General features: G+C 33.6%; 1 protein-coding gene and 1 pseudogene across 1 annotated transcript in view; both read left to right on the forward strand.

Annotated features, from left to right (window-relative positions):
- The window catches only part of CCDC172 (coiled-coil domain containing 172), a 56,338-nt gene that overhangs the window by 24,208 nt on the left and 17,203 nt on the right, over positions 1-14,927 (forward strand). Inside the window, exons 4-6 of the mRNA XM_045876304.1 lie at positions 1,141-1,306; positions 10,843-10,944; positions 11,293-11,395. Of these exons, the coding sequence (XP_045732260.1) occupies positions 1,141-1,306; positions 10,843-10,944; positions 11,293-11,395 (371 nt within the window). The remainder of the gene's footprint in view (positions 1-1,140; positions 1,307-10,842; positions 10,945-11,292; positions 11,396-14,927) is intronic.
- On the forward strand, positions 10,665-10,889 carry LOC123847297 (U2 spliceosomal RNA; annotated as a pseudogene).

The following is a 14,927-nucleotide window of genomic DNA, read 5'->3' on the forward strand; positions in this document are numbered from 1 at the left end:
TATTATACTAACTGTATTGAAAATATTTAGATATACTTAGGTGTACTGTTAGAAAATTATCTGTATGCATATTGGCAGATAGTCCTGTTCAGATATGGAAAAGTATTAAGTGCTATTTAAAACCAGTTGGTAGAGTAATATAGTTAGAAAGAATTCTATTGGCAGGGATGCAATACAGAAATTATTTGCAATTGTAATAAGCATAAAAAACCCCAGTGAAACTGATTTGAATTGCTCAGGCTTTGAGACCTTGGTTTTAATGCTTTTGAAAGACAGAGAGGTTCATACATAAGGCATATTTATGGATCTTGGTGAAGAGACAGATTTTGTTTATCTTTTTATCTTAAGTCAGAACCAACAAACTTAGTAGTTTTAAATGACAGGGCCAGTTTAGGAATGTGACTTATAATTAATTGACATTTCAAAGAAAATACATGTAAAAATATTAAAAATATTTATCTGAAGTCAGAACCAACAGACTTTGTGCTTATACATAACATGTCTAGTTTCTCAGTGTAGTTCACTATTAATTGACATTTCTGAGAAAAAATAGAAAAATACAGTAATATTTAGGTTCTGTCATTGTGCAGAGTTTTTGGAAATTCTTCTATCTTCTTCATGTTGATGTTTCATAAAATGTGAACTATTTTGTAGAACTGAATTGGAAATAAATATATAATTTTACCTCCTTTGTCTATATTTTAAAAGGTTTCCTTGGATTTCCTTGTTTGTTTTTTCTATAGCAGTGATTCCTTTGAGTGTAGATTTTCATTTTCACATTTGCACATTTAATTATTTTACCCAATCTTATACTGCAATGACAGAATGGCACCCATATATGGCTATAAGTTAATACATAAATAAACACAGATATAATGACGAGTAGTAGAATTTCTATCTCAATAATACTCCCAAAACATTAAGGATAAAACTTTCATGTGGAAATAGTTGGTTATTAGTATATAATAGCTTCACTTTTTTATTAATATTGCTGGAGGAATAAAGCATTTTTGTGATAACACCAGGAAGTATAATTTTATATTTTTGTTGTTAATAATTCCAAATGATTGCATTTTAAATCACTAAAGAAAAATATTATTACAACTAACATCTATATTTGATCTTTTGTTTGTTTTCCAGGGGGCTACAAAGAAAAGAGTGAGAGAGGAGGAAGAAAAATTTATTAAGGAAATTACAGACTTCAATAATGAGTATGAAGTAACAAAGAAAAGAAAGCTTTTGATAAAAGAAAATGTCAAGATTGAAATATCTGACTTAGAAAACCAGGCGAACATTTTGAAGAGGGGTATGAGTATATAGTGCCACCTCATTTATCTGTCATTAATGAAAATAACTTATTTTGAGCCACTGAATTTTCCAGAAATTTAACTTTTTCATAAGTAAATTGGTTATTGCATACTATTCTTTTGCATTTATCTTAATTATCCTAATGGAAATGTATCTTTTATTGTGAGCAGTCTCAAGTTCTTTAGAAGTAGGTGTGACATGAGCATTTAGTCATTCATTCAATAAACAAATATCTGTTACTCTGTTATGTGATAGGCATTATTCTGGGTCATGGGGATATAAAACTAAAAAGTGGAGGAATCAAATATGTAAGCAGGTATTTATAGTACAATGTGATAGAAGCTATAATAGGGGTAGGACTGGTACGATGATCCTCATTTTACCATCAATACAATTTAAACTAGGAAACAAGGTTACACAGTGGGGTGGGGAGAATTTCATTTCAGGAAACCTAGCATGCAGGTTATTGCAATCTGTGATAAGATCCTGAACTAAAGACATTGCCAAAGAGAAGACAGGGTAAATTAAAGAGATGTTTAGGAATAATGATAGGACTCTATCACTGATTAATGTGAACAAAAATAGAGAAAGTTAGGAATGACTTCCAGTTTCCATATGTCAGAAATTGGGTAGAATATGGTACCAGGAGGAAGAGCAGAGGTAGAGAAGCCTGTTGGAACTATAGCCTATTCTGGACAAAATGATTGAGTTTTGTTTCAGGTATTTTTAGTTGGAGATGTCTATGGAATATATAGGGGAAGATGCCCAGGTGGCAGGGGAAGATTTGGTTGTGAAGCTGGTAAGAGAGATCAGAGCCAGAGCATTAGGTTTGGGACTGAATCTAGAGGAGTTGGTGACATCATTCAGAGAAAACATATAGAGGGAACGTAGATGAGGAATGAAGACCAAAGCCAGAAACTGGGAAAGCATTACATTTAAGGAAAGAAAGAAAAAGAATGGGACAGAGTAGTCAAAGAAGGCAAGATAAGAACCAGCAGAGAGTAATATTTTAGAAACTAGAAGCAAAATATGTATTCCTCAAATTAGTGGAAAACAAAATAGGATATCAATTTGATAATCAGAAGATGTCAAGTGCAGTAGCATAGAGTAGAGCAGTAGTAATAGATAGGAGTCAATGGGAGTCGAAGTAGAGAATGAAAATATAAATGACATTAAATGGAAAATTAGTTTTTAATGGAAGCCTTTCTAAAATGTACTGTTACTTTGATGCCTTTAGTAAATGGAGAATAATAAACACATTTAACTTTTTTATTGACTTGGAGCTATCCATATGAATAATTTATTGTTTTGCTTTGCATATGACAACTTTACTGTAATAGTTATAGTAATAGTAATAGTATATGACACTGTAATAGTAATGACAAAATTACTATTTTAAGTAATATTTATCAGGCTTATACTATATAACAACCACCATCCTAAAGATTATAATTGCTAATATCATGTTGATTTCATTTAAATCTTAATTTTACCATTTGATAGTTGTGTGATTTGGGGCAAGATGCTAAACTTTTCTTTGGCTCAGTTTCCCCATCTGTAAAGATGGGGGTTAGTAGCCATGACCTTAACAAAGGTTGTTGTGAGGATTCAATGAAATAATACTGAAGCACATAGAATGCTGCCTGCCACATAATGAAACCCTCAAAAAATGTGAGGATTATACTTTTTAGTCTCATTTTATAGATGAAGGAAATAAGGTTCTCAGAGGTAAATTACTTTGGGTAGAGAGTGTAGGACAGAGGCACACATCTGGAAAGCTTTAAAAAATATTAAATGCTTGAGTCCCATTCAAGACCTCTTGAATCAGAATCTGTGGGAGAAGATAGGGAACATAACTTTCTAAAAATCCCTTAGGTGATATTGATGTGTACTTTCAATAACAAGTTAGAATACAAAGTTAAATAGGTACATACTTTAAAACTAATTTCTGCAAAAAATCATGGATATCACCACTTCTATCCAACATAGTATTAGAAATTTTAGCCAAATCAGTTAGGCAAGAAAAAGAAATAAAAGGCATCTACATTGGAAAGAAAAAAGTAAAATTGTCTCTGTGCCCAGATGATAATGCTCTTATTTGTAGAACACCTAAGGATACACAAAAAACTGCTAGGACTAATAAATAAATACAGCAAAGTTGCAGTATACAAAATCAACACACAAAAATAAGTTGCATTTCTATGTATGAGCAATAAGTGATCCAAAAAGGAAAAAAAAAATTCCATTTATAATAGTAATAAAAAGAATAAAATACTTCAGAATAAATTTAACCAAGGAGGTAAAAGACTTGTACATTGAAAACCATATAAAACATTACTTAAAGAAATTAAAGAAGACCCAAATAAGTGGAAAGACATCCCATGTTCATGGATTGGAAAAATTGATATTGTTAAGATGGCATTATTACCCAAAATGATGTATAGATTCAATGTAATCTCTATCAAAATCCAACAGCATTTTTTTCATGAATTGAAAAACCCATCCTAAAATTCATATAGGATCCCAAAGGATCCCAAAGAGCCAGATCTATTTTGGAAAAGAACAAAGTTGGAGGACTCAACATTGCCTGATTTCAAAACATACTAAAATGCCACAGTAATCAAAATTGTGTGGTACTAGAATAAGGATAGACATATAGAAAATCAGGATAAAATAGAGATCTTAAATATAAATCCTCGTGTATGTGGTCAAATGATTTTTTATAAGAGTGCCAAGACTATTCAATGGGAAAGGATAGTCTTTTCAACATACAGAGCTGGGAAAACTGGATACCACCCTTACCTTACACAATATATAAAAATTAGCTAAGTCTTAAACTTAAGTAAAATAACAAAGCTCTTAGAAGAAATCCTATAAGAAACACTTCATCATATTGGATTTGGAGATGATTTCGTGGATATCAAAAACACAGGCAACAAAAGAAAAAATAGATAAATTGTATTTCATTAAAATTAAGATCTTTTGGGGCACCTGGGTGGCTCAGTCGTTAAGCATCTGCCTTCAGCTTGGGTCATGATCCCAGGGTCCTGGGATCGAGCCCCATATCAGGCTCCCTGTTCCGCGGGAGGCCTGCTTCTCCCCTCTCCACACCCCCTGCTTGTGTTCCCTCTCTCGCTGTGTCTCTCTCAGATAAATAAATAAAATCTTTAAAAAAAAAAATTAAGATCTTTTGTATATCAGAGGACACTATCAAGAGAGTAAAAACACAACTCACAGAGAGAATGAGTTGTGTTTTTTATGGAAAAAATATTTGCAAATCATATCTTTGATAAGGGATTAATATCCAGAGTATTTTTTTAAGTAGTCTCTGCACCCAATTTAGGGCTTGAACTCATACCCCCAAGGTCAAGAGTCATATGCTCTACTGACTGAGCCAGCCAGGTGCTTCTAATGTCCAGAATATAGAAGAACTACAACTCAACACCAAAAAAATAAACAATTAAAAAATGGGCAAAGGACCTGAGTAAACATTTCTCCAAAGATATGGCCAATAAGCACACAAAAAGGTGCTCCACATCACTAGTCTTTAGAGAAATGGAAATCAAAACCACAAAGAGATACTACTTAACACCCATTAGAATGGCTATTATATCAAAAAAAATCCACAGTCTCCACAAAATGATATTCACAATGTTCGAGATGCAATTCAAAATTACTTGACTTCTGAAGAATCAGTGAAATGTGACCTAGTGTCAAAAGAAAACCATGAGATGCCAAACCCACAGTGATCTAGATATTGGAATTATGAAATACTTTATAGCAGCTATTATTGAGCTATGCTCAGTGAGTTAAGGAAGATGCACTTGCAATAGATGAAAAGATAGGTAATTTCAGTGGAGAAATAGAAAATGTAAAAAAAATAAAAGCATATTAGAACTGAAAAATACATTATCTGAAATAAAAATGTCACTGAATAAGCTTAATAACAGAATGGAACTGATAGGAGATCCAGTGAACATGAAGTGATAGGAAATCCAGTGAACATGAAGATAGATCGATAGAAATTGCCCAATCTGAAAGAGATGAGAAATTAAAATAAAATGAAACAAAAAACTAGAAACTTAGGAACCTGTAGGACAATTTTAAAAGGTCTGACATTCAAGTAATTGGAGTCTCTGAAGGAGAGGAAAGAGAATTGGCAGAAAATATATTTGAAGAAATGGCAGAAAATTTCTTAAATTTTCTAAAAGACATTAATTTGCAGATTCAAGAAGTTCAGCAAACCCAAATAGGGTAAATTCAAAGAAATCCGTGCCTAGCCACTTAGTAGTCACACTTAAAAAGTCAAAGAGAAAGAGAAAATCTTGAAAACAGGAAACAGTAACTCTAATGACTATGTACCTGTAGCTAGAAATGATAAAAGTCAAGAAGACAGTGGAATAACATCTTGGAAGTGTTGAAAGAAAATTTTCCCTATCCAGTGAAAATATCCTTCAAAAATGAAGTTAAAAAAAGACATTTTCAGATAAATAAAAATTAGGAGATTCCATTGCCATCATGCCTGAAAGACAAGAAATGCTAAAGGAAGTCCTCCAAGTAGAAGCAAAAATAATACCAGAGAGAAACTTGGATCATATTTAATGAATTAAAATAAGCAGAAATGGCAAATACATGGATAATTATAAATACTATTTTTTTCTCTTAACTTTAGAAGACACATATGATTGTTTAAAGCAAATAACATATTGTCTTGTAGAATTTATAATGTATACAGAGGCAATTTGTATACATGCATACCATATGCATATATGACAGCTATCACATAAAGGGCTGGAAAAGAGGACTGGTAAATGGATCTATACAGTCCTATATAACTCTCAGAAAACCAGGAATAGAAGGGAACTTTCTCAACCAGATAAAGAACTTGTTTGAAAAGCCTACAGCTAATATTATACTTAATGGTGAAATATCGAATACCAGTATCATTCGAAATGGTGACATATTAAATACTTACCCCGCAAAGATTGAGAATAAGGCAATGATGCTTAGTCTTATCACTTCCATTCAATACAGCTCTGGATGTCCTAGCCATTTTAACCTTTTCAATGAGACAAAATAAAATTGCCTCTATTTACAGATTACATGATTGTTTCCTTAGAAAATTATAAGGAATTTACAAAACAATTACTAAAATTAATAATCAATATGGTAAGGTTATAGGATACAAGGTATATATTTAAAAATCAGTTGAGGGGCACCTGGGTGGCTCAGTTGCTTAAGTGTCTGATTCTTGATTTCGGCTCAGGTCATGATCTCAGGTCTGCCCAGCGTGGAGCATGCTTAAGATTCTCTCTTTCCCTCTCCCTATACCCCTCCCCCTCCACTATCTCTCTCTAAAGAAAAAAAGAAAATCAGTTGAATTCTTATATACTAACAGCAAACAATAGAAAAATGGAATAAAAATGCCATTTAAACAGCATCAAAAAACAAAATAGAAACAAATATAACAAAAGACATGAGGGACTTCTACACTATAAGCTACAGAGCATTGCTGAGAGAAATTAAGGAAGACCTAAATAAATAGATCTATCATGTTCATGGATTAGAAAATTCAATTTTGTTAATAGATCGGGTCTCTTCAAATTTATCATAGTTTCAACAGAATCTCAGTAAAAATCCCATTAAGTTTTAGTAAGCCTTGACAAGCTGATTCTAATACTTATATGGAAATGTAAATCACTTAGAACAGCCAAAATTTTTTAAAAAAACAAAATTTAGAGATTAATACTCCCTGATTTCAAATTTTGTTGAAAAGCTATAGTAATCAAGACAGTGTGTCACTGGCTTAAAAATAGGTATATAGGTACCACTGGAATGAAAGAGTCCATAAGGTCAATTGATGTCAACAAAGGTAACAAGGCAATTCAGTCGGGAAAGGAAAGTCTTTTCAGTAAATGCTGCTGGAACAATTGGACATCCACTGCAAAACAATGATTCTTAAATCTTACTTCACACCATATTAAACATTAACTCAGAATGGACATACACCTAAACATAAAAGCTAACATCATGAAACTCTTAGAAGAAAACATAATAGGAAATCTTTGCCATCTTGAGATAGGCAATGATTTCTTAGATGGGACACAGAAACATGAACCATAAAAGAAAGAAAAAAAATACATTGGATTTCAAATAAATTAAGAAAAAACACTATTAAGAAAAATCAAAAGAGGGGCACCTGGGTGGCTCAGTCGGTTAGGCATCTGCCTTCGGCTTGGGTCATGGTCCCGGGGTCCTGGAATCGAGTCCTGCATCTGGCTCCCTGCTCAGTGGGAAGCCTGCTTCTCCCTCTTCCTCTGCCTTTGCTCCTGCTCTCTCTCTCTCAAATAAATCTTTAAAAAAAAAAAGAAAAGAAAGAAAATCAAAAGACAAACCACAGACTTGGAGAAAATATTTGTAATACATATATCTGCCAGTGTACTATTATCTAGAATATAATGAACTCTTACAACTTAATAATAAGAAGGCATCAAAACTGGTTCTAAAAGGGGAAAAAGATTTGAACTTCACAAAAGGGCATATACTAATGAGCAATGAACATATGAAAAGATACTCAATATCTTTAGTCATCAGGAAAATACAAATTAAAACCACAATGCAATATCACTGTACATGCCTTTAATTAAAATTAAAAAGACTGGTCATATGAAATGTTGGCAAGAATGTGGAGCATCTGAAATTCATATGGTACTGATGGGAATGTAAAATAAATGGTACAACCACTTTGGAAATTGTTTTGCAGTTTCTTAAAACATTAAACATACATTTACCATATGACGCAGCCATTCTACAACTAGATACACCAGAGAAGTGAAATTTAGGTCCACATTAAGTTTTTAGTAACTTTATTCACAGTAGCCAAAAACTGAACATAACTTTTAAATGTCCAGTAAGAGGTAAATGGATAAATAAAATTGGTGTATTCCATGCAGTGGAATACTCAGAGATAAAAAATAACAGATCTGCTCACAGACAACATGGTGCCTGAAAGAAGCTAGACACAAAAGAACACATACTACATACAATGCAAACTGTATGGGACATCAATGATTTGGTGCCTGAAAGAAGCCAGACACGAAAGAACACATACTACATACAATGCAAATTGTATGGGACAACAAGCAGGCAAGTGACAACAAGCTGATCAGTGTGGTTGCCTGGGTCAGAATGAATAAAGTGCAAAGGGGCAAAGGAAGCTTTTGGGATTGATAGAAATACACAGTTTCTTGATTGTGGTGGTGCTTTCACGAGTATATGTGAGAGCCAAAACTCATAGATTCGTATGCTATTAAGTGGTTGGATATAGTTCATGTAAATTATTCCTCCAAAAAAGTGATAAAGAAAACATCCTTGATACCACACATACTGTAGGAGACCTCTATTTTGTATCCTTTCTTCCAGAAATATGGATTTATTTTAATAGATTTGCTTCCATACTACCTGGTACTGTTGGTCTTTGTACTTTCACAAAGCCCATCTCTACATATATCAGAACATTTTTATATGAAACTTTAAACTGTAATGGCAGGACTTTGTTTAATGCTCTGTCTCCAATAGTATGACAGAGATAATTATGAATCGATGACTGCTGCAAAAGGAGAAGTATAAAATGAAGTGAAAACATATAATAAGGGAACTTAACCTGGACTAGGAGTGAAGGAAATTCTCCCCGAACAAGTGACTTTCAGATTGAGGTCTGAAGGGTAGCAGGAATTAACCAAATGGCAGATCTGAGTGTAAATGTCAGAAAATTGGGTATATAAGTCAAGAGCTCCGAGGAAGATTTGGGCTGGAGCTGTTAAATTCAGGAGTCACCCAGGAAAAATGAATTGAAAGAAAATAATAGAACCCTGAGGAACACCAGGGTTTTCAAAGCAAGAAGAAAAAGTCCAGTGAAGAGTGTGAAAGGTAGACAGGACACATTACTGTGTGGAAGGGAAATCACCTCGGGGAGAGAGCGTTTGACGGAGTGATCAGCCCATGTTAAATGCTGCCAAATTGTCAACCATGAAGACTAAGAAGCAGCCATGGGTGGTCCCTTGTGATCTTTAGGGAAAGCAACAGATGGAAGTAGGAAAAAAGGAAGGACAGAGGGCAGGTTGTAATGGGTTGAGTAGAGAGACCAGAGGAAATGGTGATCATAAGCGCCCACAAGCCCTTTAAGCGAAGTTTCTCTGGATGAGACAGTCCAGTAACCCAGGGGGATATGAAGTCAGGGGAGGGCTTTTAGTGGTTTATGTGTTGTCCTTTTTTCATTTCTGTTTTTTGAGACAGGAGATATTTGAACATATTAAATGATGATTGATCAGAGCCCATGGAGAAGTAGAGTTGAAAATTCAAGAGAGAAGTAAAGTTCCCAGAGAAGATAGGAAATGGTGCACCGGTGGAGGGACTGGTGGTGATTTCAGAAGAAAACAAAACAAAATAAAAATAAAATCAGGAAACAACCTACATGACCATCAATAGGGGCCTCTAATTATCTGAGTATATATCTCCCTATATTTTTGTGACTATATTTGCCTGGTAAAATCTACTAATGAAACTACTAGGTCAGAGGAAAATATTAAGAGAGTTAATGCCAAATTAGACTCCTTAAAGCACTGAATTAATTAATTTTCCTACCAACTCTATGGGAGAGTGCCTGTTTTCTTATATTATTATTCTATACCATTACCAATCTGGGTATTATCATTAATCTTTACCAATCTGACAAGCAAAAATATTATTTTTATTGTTGGTTTAATTCACATTTCTTTGATTTTGCGTGATGTTGAATTTACTTCTCTGAATTTATTGATCACTTAAATTTCTTTTTATTTTCCTGTGAACAATCTGTTCATATTCTTTGTTCATCTTTCTACATTTTTGTTCCTACTGATTTATATGAGTTTTGTAAATTAAGGAAGTTAGCTAGTTATGTAGTGTCGTGTGTTATAAATTTTGTGTCCTACTTTATTGTATACCTTTTGAAAAATTAGGAGATGAATCTTAAAGGATGAATTGGAGTTTGCTGTGGGGATAAGGAGAGGAAAGATATTTTAGGTAGAAGAAGCAATATTAGCAGTATTGTGGAAGTTTGTAGCCATATAGTGAGTACTATGCAATGTCATTTTAAACATGCTTTACTTATGAAGGATAGTTTTCTTATTATCTCATTGGGAAGCTTGTTTTACTTAGTGATGTTACATTATTTTGAATTCTCTCTAGGTAGTCTAACCATCAATTAACTAATTCTTTTGTACCTCGTTGTTTCTTAATGAATCCTAGTCAGTTTATTAGAAACAGTTTCTAGATAGCCAAAGGAAGCCTGCTGGGGCTTAAAATTGACTATATGAATCGCTTCTCAGCCTTTTGGCTAAGATCAAGTATAGTATCTGTTTTTATCAGTTTAAAATTGACCATGTGCTGCTTAAATTTTTACTACACACACACACAAAGTTAATAATCGCTGACATATTCAAGGCAAAGCCAAAGTGGTTAAAATGTGGCTTTTATTTGTCTATTTGTTTCTAGAAATGAAGTCAATGGAACATGAGAGTGGCCAGTTAAGTGAACTTCAAAAACAAAAGAGTGAATTAGTACAAGAATTACTTACTGTGCAGAGAAAACTTAAAGGTATTATCTTTATGAGCTAGTTTATTTTGCTGATGAATATAGTTACATACACATAACAGGGTTGTATTATTATTTCAAATTGCACTAACTTACTGGTACAGTGTTATTATTGGTATAAAGAAGAAATAGGTAAAACACTAAAATAAACGGTGTTAGATCTGGTAGTTTTAATGTCATAAATTTTGTCGAGATCTTTTTTATGCCTTTAATTGCTATATTAAAGTAGAAAAATACAAATCATGAGTACATACATTTTACATAAAGCACCAAAAATTAGAATATTGTTCTTATGAATGAATAAAGTTAACTCTTTATTTTTTTGAAGACTGTAAGCATTTTCTTGTTTAGTTTTTGAAGATAAAAAGAATGAAGCCATTTGTACTACCAAATACCTAGAGGCAGAAAAAGTAAAAATCAATGAAAAGCCTCAAAATGATGCTGAATGCTTAAGGTAAGAATTCCCTATTCTATTTTGGTGTAAAATCTGCTAATTTTTCAAGTTGTCAAAGCTATTTCAGCATAAAGCTAAATGTGTAGTTTTTTTAAGTTCCAGATAAAGATGTTAATTCCTTTTATTTGTATTGTGAAGTATGTTAATGAGAAAACGCTTCACTGGCTAAAAAGTGCTACGTGTAAGTTTCGCAGTGCATCGGGTTGATAATACTGAAATCAATTTTTTCTTTTACCTCATGGACTCAGTGTTATTCACATCCCAATAGATTAAGACAAAGTATTGGTTCCACAACTGTCCTTTCTGTTATTCCTAACTTTTTTTAAGATAGATTTCTTTTTTTTCCTTTTTTTCTTTCTTTCTCTTTCTTTCTTTCTTTCTTTCTTTCTTTCTTTCTTTCTTTCTTTCTTTCTTTCTTTCTTCCTTCCTTCCTTCCTTCCTTCCTTCCTTCCTTCCTTCCTTCCTTCCTTTCTTTCTTTCTTCCTTTCTTCCTTTCTTCCTTTCTCTGAGAGAGAGAGCACACAGAGGGAGAGGGGGAGGGAGAGCCTACTGCCCGCTGAGCAGGGAGCCCAATGTGGGGCTGGATCCCAGGACCCTGGGATCATGACCTGAGCCGAAGGCAGACATTTAACCGACTGAGCCACCCAGGCACCCCCTAACTTTTTTTTAATGGTTGAAATTATTTTTTATTGTTTCAGATTTCAGGGGGGAAAAAAATCACAACCTACTATTTTACTTGAAATGTATTACTATTTGTTTTATGCTGAAAGAATGAAATGTATTTTCTGTATGGGAAATTGAGCTGCTTTTTATGTATTTGGATAATGAAAGGATGGCTGGTGTTTGAAACCACATAGTCATACACACAAGGAGAAAACCTTCAGTTTGTTAATTTTACTATTGTTTATTAATAATTCAATGTTCTATTTGCTGGCTTAATTTCAAAGAAGTTCATCTACTTTCTGGGCTACATATAAGGAAAGAAACCTCATTACCGAATCTATGAGAAGCAAATGAAGCCTTCTTTTACATAAATCATATAGAAATATGCCCACTCGAGCTGAACAAATGCTTCATACTAGCAGTGTATTGCTTTAGGCCATAATTTTAGTAGATTATGAGAAAATATTTGCAATTTAATTTTATGTTAAGTTTTATAAGCATGAAATATCAATCTCTTGGGTGATATGTGTGATGAAGAATGAGTTTCTGTAATGACAGTCTGCTTATTGATTTTTTTACGCTTTTAAAAATGATAATACCCATTGGTATCATTATGGTTAGTAGTATAAGGGCTTCTGATGTGAACTCCGGTTTTGTGGGTTTATCACTCAGTCATAAAAATTTGCCCTGGGTTAAAATTAAACACACAAAGTCTCTTAGAGAGTGTTTTTTCCTTCACAGATGGTGACAGAAGAAATTTGAATAGAAAGAAACATTCGTCTATATACATTGTCCTTTTTTTGCATTTTAGCAGTTATCAAATGAAATGTCAATATTTACCAGTTCCCACTTTAAATTATTTGATATGTGTAGTTTAGTTTGCTTACTGGTATGTTCCATAAAAGTAATTTCAAGTATAAAGAACTAAGTCAAAGTACCGAATATAAAGATTTTTGGAAATAGGGCCACAAGCCTTATAATTAGTGCAATAACAAGAAGCTAATAATGGCAAGAAACGATATGACATTTATTCAGTATCATGAAGGCCAAAATTAAGTTGGTTTTATCCCTAAATTTTGGAATATTATTTTCCATCTGTGTGTTCAAATGTATACTAAATTCTGTTGCCTTTTTCTTAAATTTTCAGGTTTAACTGCTATTGGTATAGATAGCAGGGTGCCCATTTTTATAGCAGGGTTTCTCAAACTTGGCACTATTGACATTTTGGCCCATGTCGTTCTTGGTTGCAAGAGGGGAGTCCTGTGCAATTTAAGACATTTAGCAGCATCTCTGGCCTCTAAACTCTAGATGCCGGTAGCACCTCCCACCCCCAGCTTTGACAACCAAAAATGTCTCCAGACATTGCCAAATGTCCCCTGGGCAGAGCGGGGTGGGCAAAATTGTCCCCAGTTGAGAACCAGTTTTATTTTAAGCTTATTATAATTGTACTTCTACTTTTATTAAACTTTAACCAGTTAAGAAAGCAATTACAAAAAAATTAATATTAGTTTATTTCTATGAGTTTATTGTTTCTACTTCTAGTAATTAGAAAATTTTATACTGTCTATATTATTGGAATTCTTTCATAATGATTATGGTTTTCTTTTTTAAATTAATCTGCCGTGTTCAGATTATTTGTTGGACTCTATCTTGATGCCATCCTTTAGTGTAGAGAACCAGTACTTACATTCACAGTGGTTTAATGGTTTCTGCTTTAGGTAATCATTTCCTCTTTATAAATACCAAGAAGCTTACTTATTTAAAAGATTCTATTTTGAAGATTGTGGGATCATTAATTAAACATATTAAGGTAGCTAACTTGTAGACTATTGCTATGATTAACACTTAAGTCAAAGGTTGGGTTAATTCATTTTTTTTTATGTGCCAAGCATTTTATTTGTTTATTTATACACACACTGCAGTTTATATTCACTATATTACTTAAACCTCAGATATGGTAGTCTTCAATCCACATGTTATAGATGAGGAAATACGGCCTTAAAAAGTGCAATGATCTCTAGAATCATCCAGAGTTGCCTTTTTTTTAACTTTTTTTTATTATGTTATGTTAATCACCATACATTACATCATTAGTTTTTGTTGTAGTGTTCCATGATTCATTGTTTGCATATAACACCCAGTGCTCCATGCAGAACGTGCCCTCTTTAATACCCATCACCAGGCTAACCCATCCTCACACCCCTCTCCCCTCTAGAACCCTCAGTTTGTTTTTCAGAGTCCATAGTCTCTCATGGTTCGTCTCCCCCTCCAATTTCCCCCCCTTCATTCTTCCCCTCCTGCTATCTTCTTTTTTTTTTTTTAAACACATAATGTATTATTTGCTTCAGAGGTACAGATCTGTGATTCAACAATCTTGCACAATTCACAGTGCTCACCATAGCACATACCCTCCCCAATGTCTATCACGCAGCCACCCCATCCCTCCCACCCCCCACCACTCCAGCAACCCTGTTTGTTTCCTGAGATTAAGAATTCCTCAAATCAGTGAGGTCATATGATACATGTCTTTCTCTGATTGACTTACTTCGCTCAGCATAATACCTTCCAGTTCCATCTACGTCATTGCAAATGGCAAGATTTTGGGGTTTTTTTGATGGCTGCATAATATTCCATTATATATATATATATATATATATATATATATATATATATATATATATATATATATATATATACCACATCTTCTTTATCCATTCATCTGTCGATGGACATCTTGGCTCTTTCCACAGTTTGGCTATTGTGGACATTGCTGCTATAAACATTGGGGTGCATGTACCCCTTCGGATCCCTACATTTGTATCTTTGGGGTAAATACCCAGTAGTGCATTGCTGGATCGTATGGTAGCTC

Source organism: Mirounga angustirostris, unplaced genomic scaffold, assembly GCF_029215605.1.
Source record: "Mirounga angustirostris isolate CCGP_5_RB_7025 unplaced genomic scaffold, mMirAng1.0.hap1 SCAF_6, whole genome shotgun sequence".
NCBI lineage: Eukaryota > Metazoa > Chordata > Mammalia > Carnivora > Phocidae > Mirounga > Mirounga angustirostris.